Source organism: Musa acuminata, unplaced genomic scaffold, assembly GCF_036884655.1.
Source record: "Musa acuminata AAA Group cultivar baxijiao unplaced genomic scaffold, Cavendish_Baxijiao_AAA HiC_scaffold_1104, whole genome shotgun sequence".
NCBI lineage: Eukaryota > Viridiplantae > Streptophyta > Magnoliopsida > Zingiberales > Musaceae > Musa > Musa acuminata.
The window spans coordinates 560,001-577,599 of record NW_027021317.1 but is presented as its reverse complement, the minus strand read 5'-3'; the positions used below and the strand labels follow the sequence as shown (position 1 = coordinate 577,599).

At 41.9% G+C, this 17,599-nt stretch overlaps 1 protein-coding gene across 1 annotated transcript; it reads left to right on the top strand.

The window, feature by feature from the left end:
• Positions 1-3,647: 3,647 nt before the first annotated feature.
• On the top strand, positions 3,648-11,612 carry LOC135666449 (probable protein phosphatase 2C 11). The gene is made up of 9 exons (XM_065178019.1): positions 3,648-3,910; positions 7,307-7,415; positions 7,569-7,722; positions 9,406-9,531; positions 9,649-9,772; positions 9,853-9,929; positions 10,054-10,106; positions 10,808-10,862; positions 11,156-11,612. Exons 3-9 carry the CDS (start codon positions 7,570-7,572, stop codon positions 11,297-11,299), a joined length of 732 nt encoding a protein of 243 aa, XP_065034091.1. The 5' UTR covers positions 3,648-3,910; positions 7,307-7,415; position 7,569; the 3' UTR covers positions 11,300-11,612.
• Positions 11,613-17,599: the final 5,987 nt, after the last annotated feature.

Genomic DNA, 17,599 nt, shown 5'->3' with positions numbered 1-17,599 from the left:
ATGCAGATCCAATACCCACTAGGGGAGGACCCATTAGGGTTTGACAGGGGGCCTCTATAAATAGGAGGGATTCAGAGCCTCATAGGCTAGAGTCTTTGCTTGCCTTTCCTATTCTCCTCTCCCTCTCCACCTCAAAGCAGGCTTGGAGTTTTAAGGAGCGTCGTCGCAACCCTGCTGTGTGGATCACCGCTAGAGAGGAGGACGCTTGACCTCCTTCACCCTCTCCTAAGGATCTGCAAGGAAACATGGATATACGATCTCCTTTGGTAACACAATCTACTCTATACGCAGTTTTAAGTTTCGTGGATTTTACGCACAAATCTTCGCACGACGACGAACATCTATTTGGGAATCGGGGATTTTGTTTTCTTGTTCTTCCGCTACGCATGTGATGTCGCCCCCAAGATTTCCCAACAGAGGGTGGGGGTGATTTTGGCGTAGTGACATTCCCCTAGGAACACCACCAGGTAACGCCAGGAGTTCGGCGCCACCTGGGACGGCGAAATTCGCCAGAAGGAAATACAAGACACGATTAGTGGGTGAAGAGGAAAGTGCAGACTCACCTCCAGGGCGTCTAGGGTCAGCGCGAAACCCTGCGGAACCGGGTCATACGCCCGTTGTCCCGGTTCAGGGGCACTAAGGATGTGGTCCTCCGGGATACTATAGTGCTCCCGGAGTCCCCCCAACAGTGACCCACTCACGGTGGAGTCATCGTCGTGCGGCCACATCAAGGCCTCCAGGGCCCGCGTCGCCTCCCCATCAGAGGATTCCACGGGAGACGTCGGAGGACGTCCCCCCTCAGCTACATGGGAAGGGGAAGAAGGAGGGGGAGAAGAAGATAACATCTCAACTGACCTTAACGGAGAGGAGCTACGAGGAAAGGAAGGACGACCCAGGAAGCGGGGAAGAAAACGGAAAAGGGGACGACAGGACCTGAAGAAGGAGACTCTGCGACAAAAGATAAAATCGAAGCCGGGCATCCGCTATTTAAAGGAGATATCCTGCCAGAACTAGTGCCCGTTCGCCTCCCGAGAATGGGCGGCAGCCCACCCACGCACATGCATAACCGTCACGTCGCGTCAGAAATGCCAAAAAATGCTCCGCCTTAATGAAAGCCTGATGTGGCAGCCCCGCTGAAGCAACAGCGCACTGACGCCTCGATCTCAACGCCCGAAAGCGTGTGGTAAAAGCAACCCGCTCCCCCTAAGAAAATAAGTAAAAAACGGTAGTTCTCCACCCCCGCTACTACTAAATGGACAAGGAGGGAAAATGGCACGAGCAGCTTCTCGGCTCCATACTCTCCGAGACACACCTGCGTGGCCTGCCCGCTTGCGTCGTGCTCCTTGGCTTCGTGCTTCCCGAGACACACCTGCGCGGCCTGCCCGCATGCATCGTGCTCCTCGACTCCATACTCTCCGAGACACCCCTGCGCGGCCTGCCCGCCTGCGTCGTGCTCCTCGGCTCCATGACCCCCGAGTCCACCTCTACTCGGCCTGTCCGACTAAGTCGTGCTCCTCGGTTGCATGTTACTCGGGACCACGCCTACGCGTTCAGCCCACCTGCGCCGTGCTCCTCGGCTGCGTGTTACCCGAGACCACACCTGCGCAGCCTGCCTACCTACGTCGTGCTCCTCGATTACACGTTGCCCGAGACCACGCCTGCGCGACCTGCCCGCCTGCGCCGTGCTCCCCGGTCGCATGCTCTCCGAGACCCCGATCTCTGCTCGGCTTCCCGATTGAGTTGTGCACCTCGGCCGCATGTTGCCCGAGACCACACCTACGCGGCCAGCCCGCCTGCGTCGTGCTCCTCGGCTCCATGCTCCCCGAAACCACACCTGCGCGGCCAGCCCACTTGTGTCGTGCTCCTTGGCTCCATGTTCCGTGAGACCACACCTGCGCGGCCTGTCCGCCTGCGTTGTGCTCCTCGGCTCCATACTCTCCGAGACACCCCTGCGCGGCCTGCCCACCTGCGTCGTGCTCCTCGGCTTCATGACCCCCGAGTCCACCTCTGCTCGGCCTGTCCGACTGAGTCGTGCTCCTCAGTTGCATGTTACTCGGGACCACGCTTGCGCGTTCAGCTCGCCTGCGCCGTGCTCCTCGGCTGCGTGTTGCCCGAGACCACACCTGTGCGCCCTGCCCGCCTGCGTCGTGCTCCTCGGTTACACGTTGCCCGAGACCACGCTTGCACGACCTGCCCGCCTACACCGTGCTCCCCGATCGCACGCTCTCCGAGACCCCGATCTCTGCTTGGCTTCCCGATTGAGTTGTGCACCTCGGCCCCATGTTGCCCGAGACACACCCGCGCGGCCAGCCCACCTACGTCGTGCTCCTCGGGTCTGCGGAACCAGCCCACCTGAAGAAAGAAGCCATGCATCGGACCCCCTGCGTACGACAACCGACGCATAACTCCTTTCGGGGGGGGGGGGGGGGGAATATGATAAGGGTAAAAATGGCGATGTAATGCGCCATGACGTCAGCCATACCTGGGCGACGTCCTGCCCGAGGAAATGCGTATTAACGCCGACTTGATATGCGCCAGTGTCACCCGCTCCCAAACAACGACTGAACCATCTGACCCCGCGCGCTCGACCAAGGTAGAGGGGGACGTCGGCCGAAGCTCGCCCATACCCTGCGGCAGTTCGGTTCTCCACGCAACCCCAGTGGCGATGTCAGACGCCATCGGAGGTACGGTCCTACTCCTGCTAGCAGCCACATCAGATAACATCAAACTCATCTATAAATACCCCAGAGTTCTAAACGAACAAGGGGAGAAAAGACAAGCACAACGCACTCGGAGGCATCTCTTCCTCCAAAACCTTTTCCACATCGTTGACTTGATCGTCGGAGGGGTCGAGCCGAGCTTCCGACCCGACCTATGTGCAGGTGCGAGATGACGTCGCCTCTTCCCGACACTGCGGTAAAGCTCTCCACCCGACGCGACATCCCGACCCGACCACCCGCCGGGAGACCTCAAGGGACGCCACACAAGATCCCCGCCATTCGGACCTCCCCGAACAAGTCGCGTCGGCCCCAAGGCCACGACTAAAAAAGTTGTTTACACCAACACCCATCAAGGTTTCAGGGGTGATTTAGTCTTGTCAACAGGCAGAGTCAAAATAATTCACGCACCCAGAGTCCCGCATGGCTGAATATAACTAGAGATGAGACGTGGAGCGCATGAGAGAGATGGGTGCGAGGGTGAGTCATTTAGTGCGACGTGTAGCAGACAAGAAATATTTATCTGGGGGCAAAATAAAAGAAAGGATTTCCCCACCGGTTAATTTGAGACAGAAGTCTGCCCTCGTTATTGTTGGAGGTTATACTGAGCTTCTTGCGGACCGATCGTTTTCCTCCAATTGTATAGCAGGTATGATTTGCGAGTAGATTATCAGATGTAAGAAAAAGATTTTTATGATGAAGTTGCGGCCACATAGATCACATTTGGACCGACTTCCCCCGTTCCTATTTGTCGTAAACCCAAACCCGCACGTACCAAATAGCCTGTCTCTCTCTCTCTCCGGTCTTTGCACACTGTATTTGGTCGGTTCCTCCGCCCTCCAACTTGGAGCTGCGAATTCGATCTCGCCTTCCTTCGTTTTGCACCCGCGGCGCCCGGATTCGAGCCGGGCCGTCGAAACCCTAGCGCCCCCCCCCCCCTCCGCCCCAAACTTTGGGCGCCGGAGCGGAGGGCGATGGCGGCGGAACTGGGGCAGCAGACGGTGGAGTTCTCCGCCCTTGTGCGACGAGCCGCGGAGGATTCCTACCTCGCCCTCAAGGAGCTGGTGGAGCGGTCCCGGGCGCCGGAGGACCAGCGATCCGACTCCGAGAAGAAGATAGACCTCCTCAAGTTCATCGCCAAGACTCAGCAGCGGATGCTCCGCCTCCATGTGCTCGCCAAGTGGTGCCAACAGGTGATTCTCGTCGTCGTCTTTTTTTTTTTTTTTGCTTCTTTATTGCTCGCTGTGAACTGGTTTTTTGCCTAGGGTTTCTGAATGTGTTCCTTCTTGAGTGCCTCTAGGCTCCGGTAGATGGAAAGCCGCTTCATTTCTTAATCCATGGTACGGATTTAGTCTAGTGTCTGGATTAGTAGTTTATCTGGGGATGATCCTGGAAACCTAGTTCCAAACTGGTAGTCAGTCTTGGTGAATTTGGCGTTTTGGATATGCTTTAGGTTACAATAAGTGCAGCTTATTTCAGTTTTCTGGAGTGTTTTTCCCCCCTCCCTTTTAATGCATTTTAGCAACAATATGAAATTTATTAGTTTGTGATGTAGTACAACACGCTTTGTGCTCTAACAATTTTTTTCTACTAACCCCAAATGCTACAACATCATTAAATCCTTAGTCTATTTGTATGTATTAATAGTTAAAAAATAGCAGATTATGTTTTGATGCAATTTAAGATGTAGCTAAATCCTTGAAGGTGAATTGTAAAATTAGAGAAATTTGTTGGAACCATTATTTTGAGAATTTTCTCATTGGTGTTCTATATACTATTCTCAATCTTTGACATTTTTTATTTGAGACTGATTGTATCCTAAATTAGTAAGATGCTCTACAACTTTAGGAACCAAGTGAGTCGTTTTTATATGGTGCAGAAAATATTTCTCATGATTCACAACATATTAAAGCTTTGTTGTCTAGACATGTTAGGAGAAATATTCCATAAAGCACAGATTAAGGCTGTAAGTTGGGCAGTTTGGGTTTATTAGAGGTAAAACTTTATTGACCAAAGGTGATCACCCTCACCGCATGATGAACCCAATGTAATTTCTGAACTAGCATGATAAACATGTACCTAATTCGAGGTGGAATCAAATTGATTCTCAAGGTATTAATGTCAGAAAAAGAAGTAAGCCACTGCATTCAATTTGTAAATGTTAATTGACAAAGCATGTTGTGCTTTTAATTGTCATTATCTAAATGTACAACTTTCCAGAAAGGTTGCATACTTTTTATGTTTGAATGAATTTTTTTGGAGTCTTCACTGGTAACCTTATTATAAAATCCTTTGTGACATTATGCTTCTTGATTTTTTGGAGTCTTTTTTATTCACTTTGTCACTTGTTTTGCATCCAGCATTTTCTTTAAATTAAGCTCAGAATCTGACTTGAAGATGGTGGTCTGTGCATTTATTCATTTGTTTGATGATCAATGTCAAAGTAGTCTTGTAAACTTTTGAGATGCCTTATTATATAATTAAATTGTTGGCTCACGTTGTGTATCACATTAGATGACTGATTTGATCTTGAACTGGCATGGTTTAGGCGAAGTTCACGTATGGCATTTATAACACCTTGCCAGAGAACTATAATCTTAAGCCTGGACAAACATTCAAGTGAAAGCATAAAGAGTCTTGAATTAGCAAAATGATTGTTCTGTAACAGTCATTACAACTCATGAGCTTTATGAATGCCATTTGTTTTGTCTGATACAAGATAGTGTTCCTAATTATAGTTTGGTCTGTGACCTAGTTTCCATTCTCATATTACTGAAATGGCAACTTATGCACATGATTGTCGATATACTCAAATTGGGCTCCTTCATGGAGAGAACTTCAAAATTTTAATAACATGGAGATGGAGGGCTGGGAAAGCATTTACATAAAATATTCTAATGTATTCGTCGATCTCGTCTTTTTGCAATCTCCCAATTTGACTGTGACATAGCCTAATTTAGATATATCTTAACCTTGAAGATGATCTTCCAGGAAATCTTTAAGAATTTAGGTGAAGGGTAAAAGTATAATGGCTGTTCTCTTGGTAGAAGTTTTGGAGGACAATTAAGATATAGTTATCTAGTCTAGTGTTGAAAACTTTATCATGTACATGTTTACAACTTTTAGTGGTCGATTCCGAGGTTGTCTTTTACATTGTCCGATTTGCTCAAATGGAGCCTACGATTGATGCACTAGTTGGCATGTGGTGACGTGTGGCTTGCCATAAAGGTTCCCATGCATGCTAGGCTGAGTCACACTCAAGCAACTCTTCACATGTGGAGGTTGGCTTAGGTTCTTTTTCATTGCAAAGGCTTCGTGTGCTACAAAGGTTGTGACATGCTCTGCTGCTACAGACAACATCCTTCCATTGCACACACAAATGAACTCTTATTGGAGGCTTTTTTGCTACATGTTATTTAGAAACACTTTTTGTCAAATTTAGTTGCCTGACTATGAGTACATACTAAACACTAAACACAACTTGCTCAGTTATTTACTTTGGTTTGGAGGGAAATATGATGAATAAGTTTTGTTGTTTAAATAGATAATTTGCATTGATATTCGAGTTTCAAAGTTTTACAAAAATTAGACTATTATATAATATAATATATTATATTGGGAGAATTGCGCATAAGGATTTTTTTATGGTCTAAACTGATTTAATTATAATGTTTTTTGGAAATAATAGATTTAATTATAATGAATTATGAAAATAATAGATTTTTTGGAAATTCGCCACATTATTTTTTCTCTTCCCGCTGACTTGTGCGGACGGCCGTCGGAATTCTTTATATTCTCCTACTTTCAACTTGTCGAGCACTCAAGGCTTATCCGCCACGTGGCGACAAGAGAAACAAGGGACTAAGTCACCCATGATAACTCTACGGATGATGTGGGAGCTGCGCAGTTGGCGAGGTGTGAGTGACCCCTGAGACACGATACATCGGTCAGATTGGTCTTCATTGCTGACGTGGGTTGTGCTGTTATACGACTATACATAAAGTAATGAAAGGAACACGATGTCATGCAAAATTAATTTTGGGCATTTAACATAGCTATAGTAGAAATGCTTGACAAATATGGTCTATAAATCAATAAATTGTAGTTGCAAGGATTAGTAATCATGGTAATGCTTGTATTGAAAATTGGCTAAACTAAATTGTTATTACTTACAACTTTATCAGAATAATTGCTTATATTTACTTTAGAGAGCTCAAACTTGACTGAAAATGCACATCTGTAATCCAATTCACTATTATTGCTTCACTTTTCTTTACATTTGAGACACTGGTGACATTTTCTGACATAATTGAATCCTCTATACAAGAGCCTAGATGACCTGAAAACTAATATAATTTGTCTACACAAACAGTTCCTTCTATGTTAAGGTTGTGATTGTCAGACTCATAGTGTCCTGTTACTTGGTGCGTGTTGTTGTATTTTCCTCACTACAAGAAATGATTTTCTATACTAGATTTGATTTGTACAGTGACTCTGCTTCACCACTTGTTTTCCTTGTCTTTTTTATCTCAGATGTAGTAATATTGCAACTATTAACCAATTCTTACTGAGGTAATATGTTGTTTCAGGAAAAGTAGTAGCCAAATTCTGTGCAAAATACCTGCACACTCAAATTCTCAAGTATGAGCCTCAGTTGGGTGGTGATTTATCTGCTTCAGTACAAAAAGCATTTTTAAGGTAACATATGATGCTACTATTGTCTTCCAATATCTGTAGTTTTGAGTTGAGATAAAAAATTCAGTTTTAGGCCACATATGGTATGTCATAAAGCATGTAATGTGACAAGAGAACATATGGTATGTCATACATATGATTCTTGTTTTGATTCAGAATGGATGAGATGATGAAAGGACAGAGAGGATGGAGGGAATTAGCTGTACTGGGGGACAAAATGGACAAGTTCACAGGTTTAATTGAAGGATTGATATGGTCCCCAAGGGGTGGTTATTCCAGTGAACATTTAGATGAATGGGCATATGAGGAGGTGATATATTACTCTGATGATCTTCTTTAACTTTGTTCAAGATGTTATATTGTTTCATTTAATATGCTGGGGATGCCATATCTTGAATACTTTGCTTGTTTTGTTTTTGGAAGGATTGTCTTTTAATTATGTGGGTCTGAAGTTCCTTTTGTGCTGTAATATATGTGCACGAATGAAGAATCCAAAAAAAGTACAGCTGTGGAGTCTGTGAAAGCATTTTTCTTTGTCATCCATCTTCGTTGTATTTTATATAATGGTTGAATTGTTCTCAGGGAAGCCAAAGTTTCAAGATTTTTTTTTTAATACCTAAATGAGCTGTTGAAGCTATAAAAGGATGGGAAAGTATTTTAGGAGATTTTGGCTGAAGCCAACTTTTCAACAGTAGTTGTTTGATTTGTTTGAGCTGTCTCTGCAGTTGACAAAGTGTTTTACAATGTTTAGGGTCTTGGTTGTCAAGGAATTGTATAACATGTTTTTCGGATGAAAATTTAAAATGTTGTGCTGTTGTTGAAGATAGAAATACAAACTTTGAGAAAGGAGGGGCAGTACATTGGGAAGAGAGATCAAAGGAGTGAAAGAACAGAGAAAGAGATTGAGAGATAATTGAGCTCTAATTTTCCCACGATATGTCACACCTCAAACTGACTTCTGTGGTTTGTGATATTGCTGTAGGTCACTTGTCTGGGTTTGGCCTCTCCTAAAATTGAACATGTCCATTAAAGTTGTTCCTTTGGCCTATAATTCACTTGGTCTGAAGTGTCTGATGAGTCCTTGTTCATCAGATTTCCCTGTTTGGAAGTTGGTTGCTTTTATATGTCCAATATAAGTGAGAAGCACAAGATTATGCATTTACTTTTTTCACATGAAATTTCTGAATTTTGTTTTGACAGAGATTTTATAAAGCTAAAATATTGTGATGGTAAAGATGTAGAAATGAAATGCTTCATAGAACATACATTTTAGAAAAAGGTCTATCCGTATTGCAAACCCAGATTTGTTGGGTAATTACCAGAACAGTGTGATACTTTAAAATATACTACATGCGTATACTTATGTTAACTTAAGACGTACTAGTTTTTGGTGTGTACCAGGTATGTCACTTCAATTCGAGTTTCATGGAACAAAAATTATTATTCAAAGTTAGGAGTATATGATGCATAATAGAGGAAAAAGGAGACTGATTCTTATTGGCAGGTGCAGAACTTAAATCGTGTATCATCTTTGCATTATATTCCTAAATTTTGTTAGAAGGCTTATATTTATGTACACAAGGCTTCTATACAGACTGAGGCAATTTGTATGTTATCTTGCACTACTAATTTACTATGGTATGTATACTCAATATCTGGCAAAAATGGTAGAAGAATTTGGCAAGTGATTGTTTGTTGTTTTTCTAATTTTCATATGTTCCCACCATAAATTTTCTAAATATTACATACATGCTGAATATAAATTAGAGTGGTAGAAAATGCATTAGTATTAATTACCTTGTCCTAGTTTCTAAAGTTTTGTCATATTGGTTCCTTTTTTTCTGTGTCCATTGTCCTTGTCCATGTTTCATACTCAAGATCTTGTTCTTGTCGGTGCTAGTTGTTAGACTGAATCTTGAAAAGGCGTAAAGTACTATTTGCAAGTTAAGTGGATCCATTAGGAATCTTGTGACTCAAAAGAACTCTTTGTCAGGGACCACATTCTGATTTCTCTGGACCGACATCTGGAAGCACAGCTTGTGTGGCAGTCATCAGAAACAACCAACTCATTGTTGCAAATGCTGGTGATTCTCGTTGTGTACTCTCGAGGAAGGGTCGGGTTTGTCACTAAGAGAATCTCTTTCTACTGATTTGTGTTTTCATGTGCTTCAAAATTACATCATAGACAAAAAATATGCCTCAATTGTGTAGTCTTACTTCTGTTTGTTCTCTATAGGCAATTAGTTTGTCAACAGACCACAAACCATATCTTGTTGAGGAGAAGGAAAGGATCGTAAAAGCAGGTGGTTTTATTCAAGCAGGACGAATAAATGGAAGCTTAAACCTCACTAGAGCAATTGGTACTTCCTCAGTGTTTTTTAATAAAATTTGTAGGCTGCCTTATCATATGTTTTACTCTTGAGAAGCAAACTTATGGCAGGCGACATGGAATTCAAGCAAAATAAGTTTTTACCTGCTGAGAAGCAAGTTGTGACATGCAATCCAGACATAAACATTGTGAGTATACCACAGTTCCGCTTCCAATAGTGATTAAATTTAGAACCATTTGAACTATGATCCACCATATTATCATGAGTTCTATTATAAATCTCGGTATGTCATTTGTTGGCCTTCGCTGTAGGTGGAGCTATGCGATGATGATGAATTTCTCATTTTAGCATGTGATGGAGTCTGGTATGCCTTTTCAGCACCTCTTTAGCAATTGTAAATCCAAGACAACTAAATCTACTATAACTATTCTTATAATGAGATTTCCAACAATCATATATATCGTGTTTCAATTGCAACATTGACATGCCTTCATTTAAATAGTTGATAGACCATAAGCCACGGTTATAATGTTATCAATACTCTAGTGTCCATCCACAATTTAAAGAAGATAGTAATACTATTGTCTTTCATGTTTCTAGCACATCGAAGTATCAAACTACTCACACTAAATTATATGTTTATAATTCATAATAAATTTCTCAGCTATTTGTGTGCCTATGAATTCTCTTCTCTTACAAATAGAACAGTTGATGTATATTAAATTAGAGCTCAATAGCGGCAAAAGATTCATTGGATAGTATCAGTCAAGTGTTTGTGTTTGAACATTCAGCATTATTTTGTCTATGTACTTCATTGGACTGTAATAAATTTCTCATGTTTGGTTATTACCTGTTGTGCCGTTATCATCATCATCTACCAGTTCGAGAATTATGTTTCATTGTGGCTTATAACATTTATAACCGTAAGGTGTTTTTCTACATAGTCGAGTGCTCCTTGCTTAGAGATTCTAATAGAATCAGATTGAGAACTCATGCTTGCCATAGTATGTGTCCATTTGAAATACTCGTGTACTTATAGGTGTCTATTCTGATACTTTTTACCAGGGATTGCATGATAAACCAGCAACTGGTGGATTTCATCACTGAGCATATAAAAACGGTGAGGACCTTATTCTATGTTATTTTTTGATCACTTTAAGAGTATCTTTCTCGGAACCTTATGTCCAACATAAACCAATTATCCGAAGCTGTAACGTCAGTGACCTTGATTGAGGCTAACTTCAACACTTGATGGTCTCAGTAACCGAGCTCATGAAATGGACTTTTGTTTTTTGGCCAAATAGTGTATCTTAGGCTTTATACATAATGGAATAAAGCAGTTTTATTTGCCAGAAGTATATTTTGTTTTATTTATCATAATACTTTTTCTGGTGCCTATGTTGCTAACTGCAGGAGAGCTGCCTGTCTGCAGTATGTGAAAGAGTGTTGGACCGGTGTCTGGCACCATCCACCATTAGTGAAGAGGGATTGGACAACATGACGATGATACTGGTGCAATTTAATAAGCCGATCAGACCTGATGCTCCTCATACATAAAAATGATGATATGCTGGGTGAGACTGAAGTTCCAAGTGATCCTTCTATCCTGCTGTAGATTTGAAGTGTGTTGTACATAGCAATATATCCTCTTGAAGGTTGTAGCGTATACATTTGGACAAATCATCATATGGCAGTGAATTAGTTGCGGGTGATCCCAAAGTTCCCATCTTTAACCCGATAGTTAGTATCGAATGTATAAAGCACTATTCATTTGGTTTACGGAGTGCTGAAGAACTAAATGGTTGACTTTACTCTTCTCATATGACATGATGACCTATGGATAAAATCGCATGATGTGTATTTTCTTAAATTGCCTGACAATGTGTTGGTTTTTGTGGAGACAAAAGTCAGATATCTTCTTTTCTTTCAAATGCAACCTTAGTGAGGAAGACTTGATTCTCGAGACCTTAAAATAAATACAATCACAAACCTTACCACACACATTAGATGTGGAATTATTTTTTTAATATTATAATATGTTCACTGTTGCAAAAAATTTCATTCAGTTGTAAGTTTAAATAGCCTCTATTACTGAGAAGTATCAGCAAAGCCAGATTTGTGGTAGAATCAACTTATTGTTTATTGAACAAGCAAACGGCACTAGAACTTTGATGCTCGAGCTCAACAAGCTATGCAACATGTGGTAGATCGAAAGCTAGGGCAGAAAGATGTGGTAGATCGAATGCTAGGGTTGCAAGTCAAGGTAGAAAGTGTAACGTTGAAAGAAACGCAGCCTCTACTCAATTCATAAATTCCAAGAAGCTTATTGTTTACCGGATTCTATATTCTATTGTGCACGCTAGAGTCACTACTAGTCTATTTGCCGTTGTGCGTTGAGCCAGCAGTAACCAGTGTTTTACTACACCATTCTATCTATATTAAAGGATAGCGATAGAATCTTCAAGGATAGCGATATTCTCTCTTCAAGGAGTCGGGGTGCGAAAGAGCAAGCAGCGGGAATAGACAAGCAAACTTCTTGTCGCCGGTGCATAAGCTGACTATGGGTGCTCTAACACTTATAGGATGGGGTGCGAGTTCCACTTGCCTGCGTGTTCTTTCGCCTAAGTGTATTAGGGGTGAGTCTTCAATCCTTTCTTTCAACCTTTCTTTCTACTGCTTGAGACTGAATTTCATGGACTTGCAACTTTCTACGGCTTTAGATACGAAACCTTCTATTTTCTACTTCTTGAGCATCTACTATACTTTCCACTTAACGAGATACCTTCTACTTGACTTGATACTCAACTGGATACTTGGGTAGAGGGGAACTAATGCGTTGGGTCACGCCAGCTTTGACTTGATCTCGCGCTCAGAAATGAGTAGGATAACTATAGCTACAACTTGATTATTGGCAAGTTGGGTAGAGGGGAACTAATGCGTTGGGTCTCGCCAGCTTTGACTTGATCTCGCGCTCAGAAATGAGTAGGATAACTATAGCTACAACTTGATTATTGGCAAGTTGGGTAGAGGGGAACTAATGCGTTGGGTCTCGCCAGCTTTGACTTGATCTCGCGCTCAGATATGAGTAAGATAACTATAGCTACAACTTGATTATTGGCAAGTTGGGTAGAGGGGAACTAATGCGTTGGGTCTCGCCAGCTTTGACTTGATCTCACGCTCAGAAATAAGTAGGATAACTATAGCTACAACTTGATTATTGGCAAGTTGGGTAGAGGGGAACTAATGCGTTGGGTCTCGCCAGCTTTGACTTGATCTCGCGCTCAGAAATGAGAAGGATAACTATAGCTACAACTTGATTATTGGCAAGTTGGGTAGAGGGGAACTAATGCGTTGGGTCTCGCCAGCTTTGACTTGATCTCGCGCTCAACCTTTAGTTCCGAACCGGGGCCGTCGTACCTCTTTCATCCGAATCTCTTTCCACTCAACATTACATACAACTAACTATCTATCGACCACCACAATTCATCTGATTCCCGGCATGCGAGAGAAGTTCTCATTCCTCTCTCATCGGCGAAGAACGGCAGCAGAACCACTTTTTCCAGGGCCACCCACATCTTATCCATCTGCCGAAAGAGGGTACCGTAAGCAATACGAGCAAGCAATCAATGCCTCCCCTGGAACCTGACCTAACAGTTGATCCCGAACCGTGGGAAGATAGCACTCTTTATCCATGGAGTATTATTCCCCAGCTTTACGTACGAGTCGATCTTTAACGAAAAGAGGAAGGTCAAAGGAAGTGTGCTTTGACCATGAGACATGTACAACCTAGTTAGCGAACAAGCAAGAGAGACGAAAACAGCTGCTGTTCTACCCCCATCTCTCTCGCATCTCTCTCCATCTTTCAGCCCTTTTACAAAGTTGACTTTTGAGGAAGGGTGAGTGCTGTTATTCATCATGCATTCATATAGAGATTTGAAATAGTCTCCTCGAGACGATTGGACTCAATATTTTGTTCTTTTCTATTGGTAATTACAATAAGCTCAATGCTTAGAGAAACATTAGGATATGATTTGAAGTACACTAATCCCACCAAATACAATTGTGCAAGTGTTCACTTGGCTCCGCTCCAACTTCTCATTCATGTGGAGCTCATGCTTCCTCTTCTCGGACCATCCTTTGCCGTCTCGTCTATCTTCTGGTCCAACTCCTTGATCCTTTCCTCGCTGAACGTGTAGGTATCCGCTCCATGTGTCGCCAACGAATGCGTGGCGTTCCTTGTGCTAGTTCGACCTGTAGGACTAATGGCAACCAGGGAGGGGAGGAGGACACCGACTCCGAAAGTGCGTTTCAAAGATTTCTTCCTCTCATCACCGAACGGTAGCGCCAACCAAGGCATGCCGGAGAAGAACTCCTCAAAGGAATCCTGATCCTTGTCCATGGAGATGTTAACCACCTCGAAAGCACTGCCCATGCGCTTGATCTTGTGATATTCCTCGATCATATGAGGAAGAAATCTACGGCATGTACCGAACCGGCGAGCCGAGAAGAAGAGAAGGATGGTCTTGCCAACAAGCTCCTTCATTATTGTTTATAATGATTCATAAATTTATATATGATATATGAGTTTCAAGCATATTATCATATCATATGAAAATATAAATATGTAACGATCGATGATATCTAGGATACAAACAACAACGTCTTATTTGAAAGTGATTTGGTGATATATATTGTTGATAGAGTAAAGCCTGTCTGCCTGCTAGTTGCTAGTTATAAGAAGCATGAGTAGCAGAAAGCACATGGATTATGCTTCAGATAGTAATCTCTATAGATAATTCGGTTGACTAGGCTCGAGCGGCACAGTTAATAATAAGGATTTGCAGCAAATTGTGTTCAATCTCTGAGTCTGCTAGTCTATCAAAATGCATCTTTATATATTTGTTTGGGCATAGTATCTCTAAGAATGTATGCTTGCAATGAACATTTGTTTGGTCTTTATATATTTGGATGTGTGAAGTTATATCCTGTATTTGCAAGTGAAAATCCAACATTGTTGTGCTTGTTAAATCCAAACTTTCGACATCTGTATCAGACATTAGGACTGCAGATGATGCTTTCATGATCCTCTCAGCTGCATTCATAAGATAGAGAAATAGAAGAGTGAAACTAGGAAGCTACACTTTAAATGAAGTTCTAGAAGTACTAATCCTTTTATTGATAAATTGGTGCACATCTAAAAGTTAACACTTGCACAATTGTATTTGGTGAGATTAGGTAAGACTATTCCTAATTTAACCCAATCTAGGCATAGTTGACACCCAAGGGACCTGATCTCACTTAGATGATCATTAATTAAATTGTCTTATATGGTTTGGGAATGCAATTCAACCTAAAATGTAGCCCCATATTAGCAAGATGGTTAAGCATCATCATCTTGTTTGCTATCGCATGAAAAAATGCATCAAGATAGTAGCTGAAGCTGATTTAGTTTTTATGTGTTGCTCTTTCTTTAATCAAGTGAATGCTTCCATTGGTGTCTATTAGGCTTAATTTTACATGCAAAAACAAGTTGCTTGACAATAAAAATATTTTACATGTAAAAATATTTTACATGCAAAATCAATAAAAATATTTTAGAAACTTTAAAACAAAAATAATGATCATCTATATATATTTTAAATTTATTTTTGAAGATTTTTAAATGCTTAAAAATCTTATATATTATTTTTACATTTTTATAATAATATATGAATATCACTAGTATATTATTTGTTATTTCTAATTATGGTTTATATTTTTTATATTTTCATAAAAAATAAAAAATAATGATCATATGAGATTTTGCATGATACTGATCATGTTTTGATCTAATGCATTTTATTCTTTGTTTCTCTCAGAATACTAAATTAAACTTTGTGAGTTAAAAGTATGATTTGTTATTTTAGTTGGAGTTAAAATCTTAAATTCACAATCTATAAATAAAAACTCATGTAATACTTTATGCATATAATGAGGAGGGAGAGATCAAAAAAAAAAAAAAACCTCAAATTAGTCCTAGAGATTATAAAATTTTAATTTAATAAGGGTTTTTAACTTTAAATCTTTTATATTTTGCTCGATACTCTCTTCTATGATTTCTTAATACCCAACATTTTATCAAGAGATTTCTCAACATGATACTAGAGAGCTTTTTGAATTTTTCTATCATTTAAGGAATTTGGGTTTATAATATTTTAGTAAAAATAGAAAAAATGTCCCAAAAAAAACACACACACACACACAATTAAGAAGAAGTTAAATAATGGATAGATAAAGCTGAAATCTTCAAACAGACGAGTTGGTAGCGTCCATTAGTTGTGGATGCTTCTTTTGAATCATTTGACATATCATATATTTAGGAAGGGAGGGAATTTAATGTAACGTGAAGTACTATTTTTTTAATAGAAATATTACATTCGATAAATTGGTCTCCTTATTTGTTGACACAAGATATAAACCTGATATAGCTACTACTGTCTCGATTTTGTGTTGAAATGGATTGTTGATTTATACGCTATTTCTCTTCTGAGAACATGGAACATATCCTTCGATTAGTACGTGCGATTATCAAGAAAAATACCTTTCGCGTCTAGTCTCGAGAGAATATCTTTTTTTTTTTTAGATCAAGAGCAACATTAAAGTTAGAAAGTTGGTCGAACTTGTTGAATCTCGTATTTTGATGATGAAACCACTTGATATATGTTAATGATTTAATCTACGTTTTGAGTGACGCAGGATACTTCGATCAGGTTGAAACAATTAAAGCAGGAAAATCATGTTGGGCCGGAGGAACATGTTAAAAGATTGGACGTCGGGCCGGTGGATCGGTCGACGTATCGACAGAAGGCTTCGGGCTGTAGATTCGGGCATCGGGCCAAAGAGAGCGGATATTGCGCCGAGGACATCGGAGTTGCGGAGACAACTGGCCGATTGGGCAATAGGCTGCAAGAGAGGACGTTGTGCCAAAGAATCGGACGAAGCGTCGAGAGACCAATGACATGCCGGACAACGTGATTAATGCTTAGTATTAATTGTCTCGATCGAAGTTTTGTTTTACGTGTGCAGGATTAACTACGATGAAAGTAAGATATGCAGCAGGAGTTGCGCCGGAGTCTAGACAATGATCACGTTGAGAGTTCGAGAGTTCGACGGAAGTTCGGACGGTCATCGGAGGTTCTGCGGGAACAAATCCGAGAAGTCCAGGAGCTTGCCAAAGAAGCTCGTCGGAACTCGCCAAGTGGATCGTCGCAAGTCCAAGAGTTTGCCGGAAGTCCGTAGGAGAATCACTGAGGGTTCATCGGATGATCGACGGAAGTTCGCCGGAAGCTCGACGGAAGAAGCGATTGACGTACCGGAGCAAGTTGCAGTAAATATCTTAGGAAATATCGTAGTTAGTACAATGATTAAGTTAGAAATGGGAGGTGATCCTATTAACTTAATCTTGGGATAATTGGGCCCCTGAAAGACCCAAATTGGGCCGAATGGATCAACCCATTTGGACCCTGATTTCTGCCATGCGGTTGCACCGCCTGAGCTCAGTCTTCGAGCTCTAGCAGGAGGTGCAACCGCCCCTGACAAGATGTGGCACCGCCTGAGCTCGGTCTCCGAGCTCTAGCAGGCGGTTGAACCGCCCTAGTCAGGCGGTTGCACTGCCTGAGCTCGGTCTTCGAGCTCTAGCAGGAGGTGCAACCGCCCCTGACAGGAGGTGGCACCGCCCAAAGGCTCAGTCTTCGAGCTTTGCCAGGCGGTGCAACCGCTCCAGTCAGGAGGTGCAACCGCCAGACCCCGGAATTCCGGGAGATGACAGTTTTGAGCTCGGAATTCAAACTGGTTTGGAGCCTATAAATACCCCTCCTA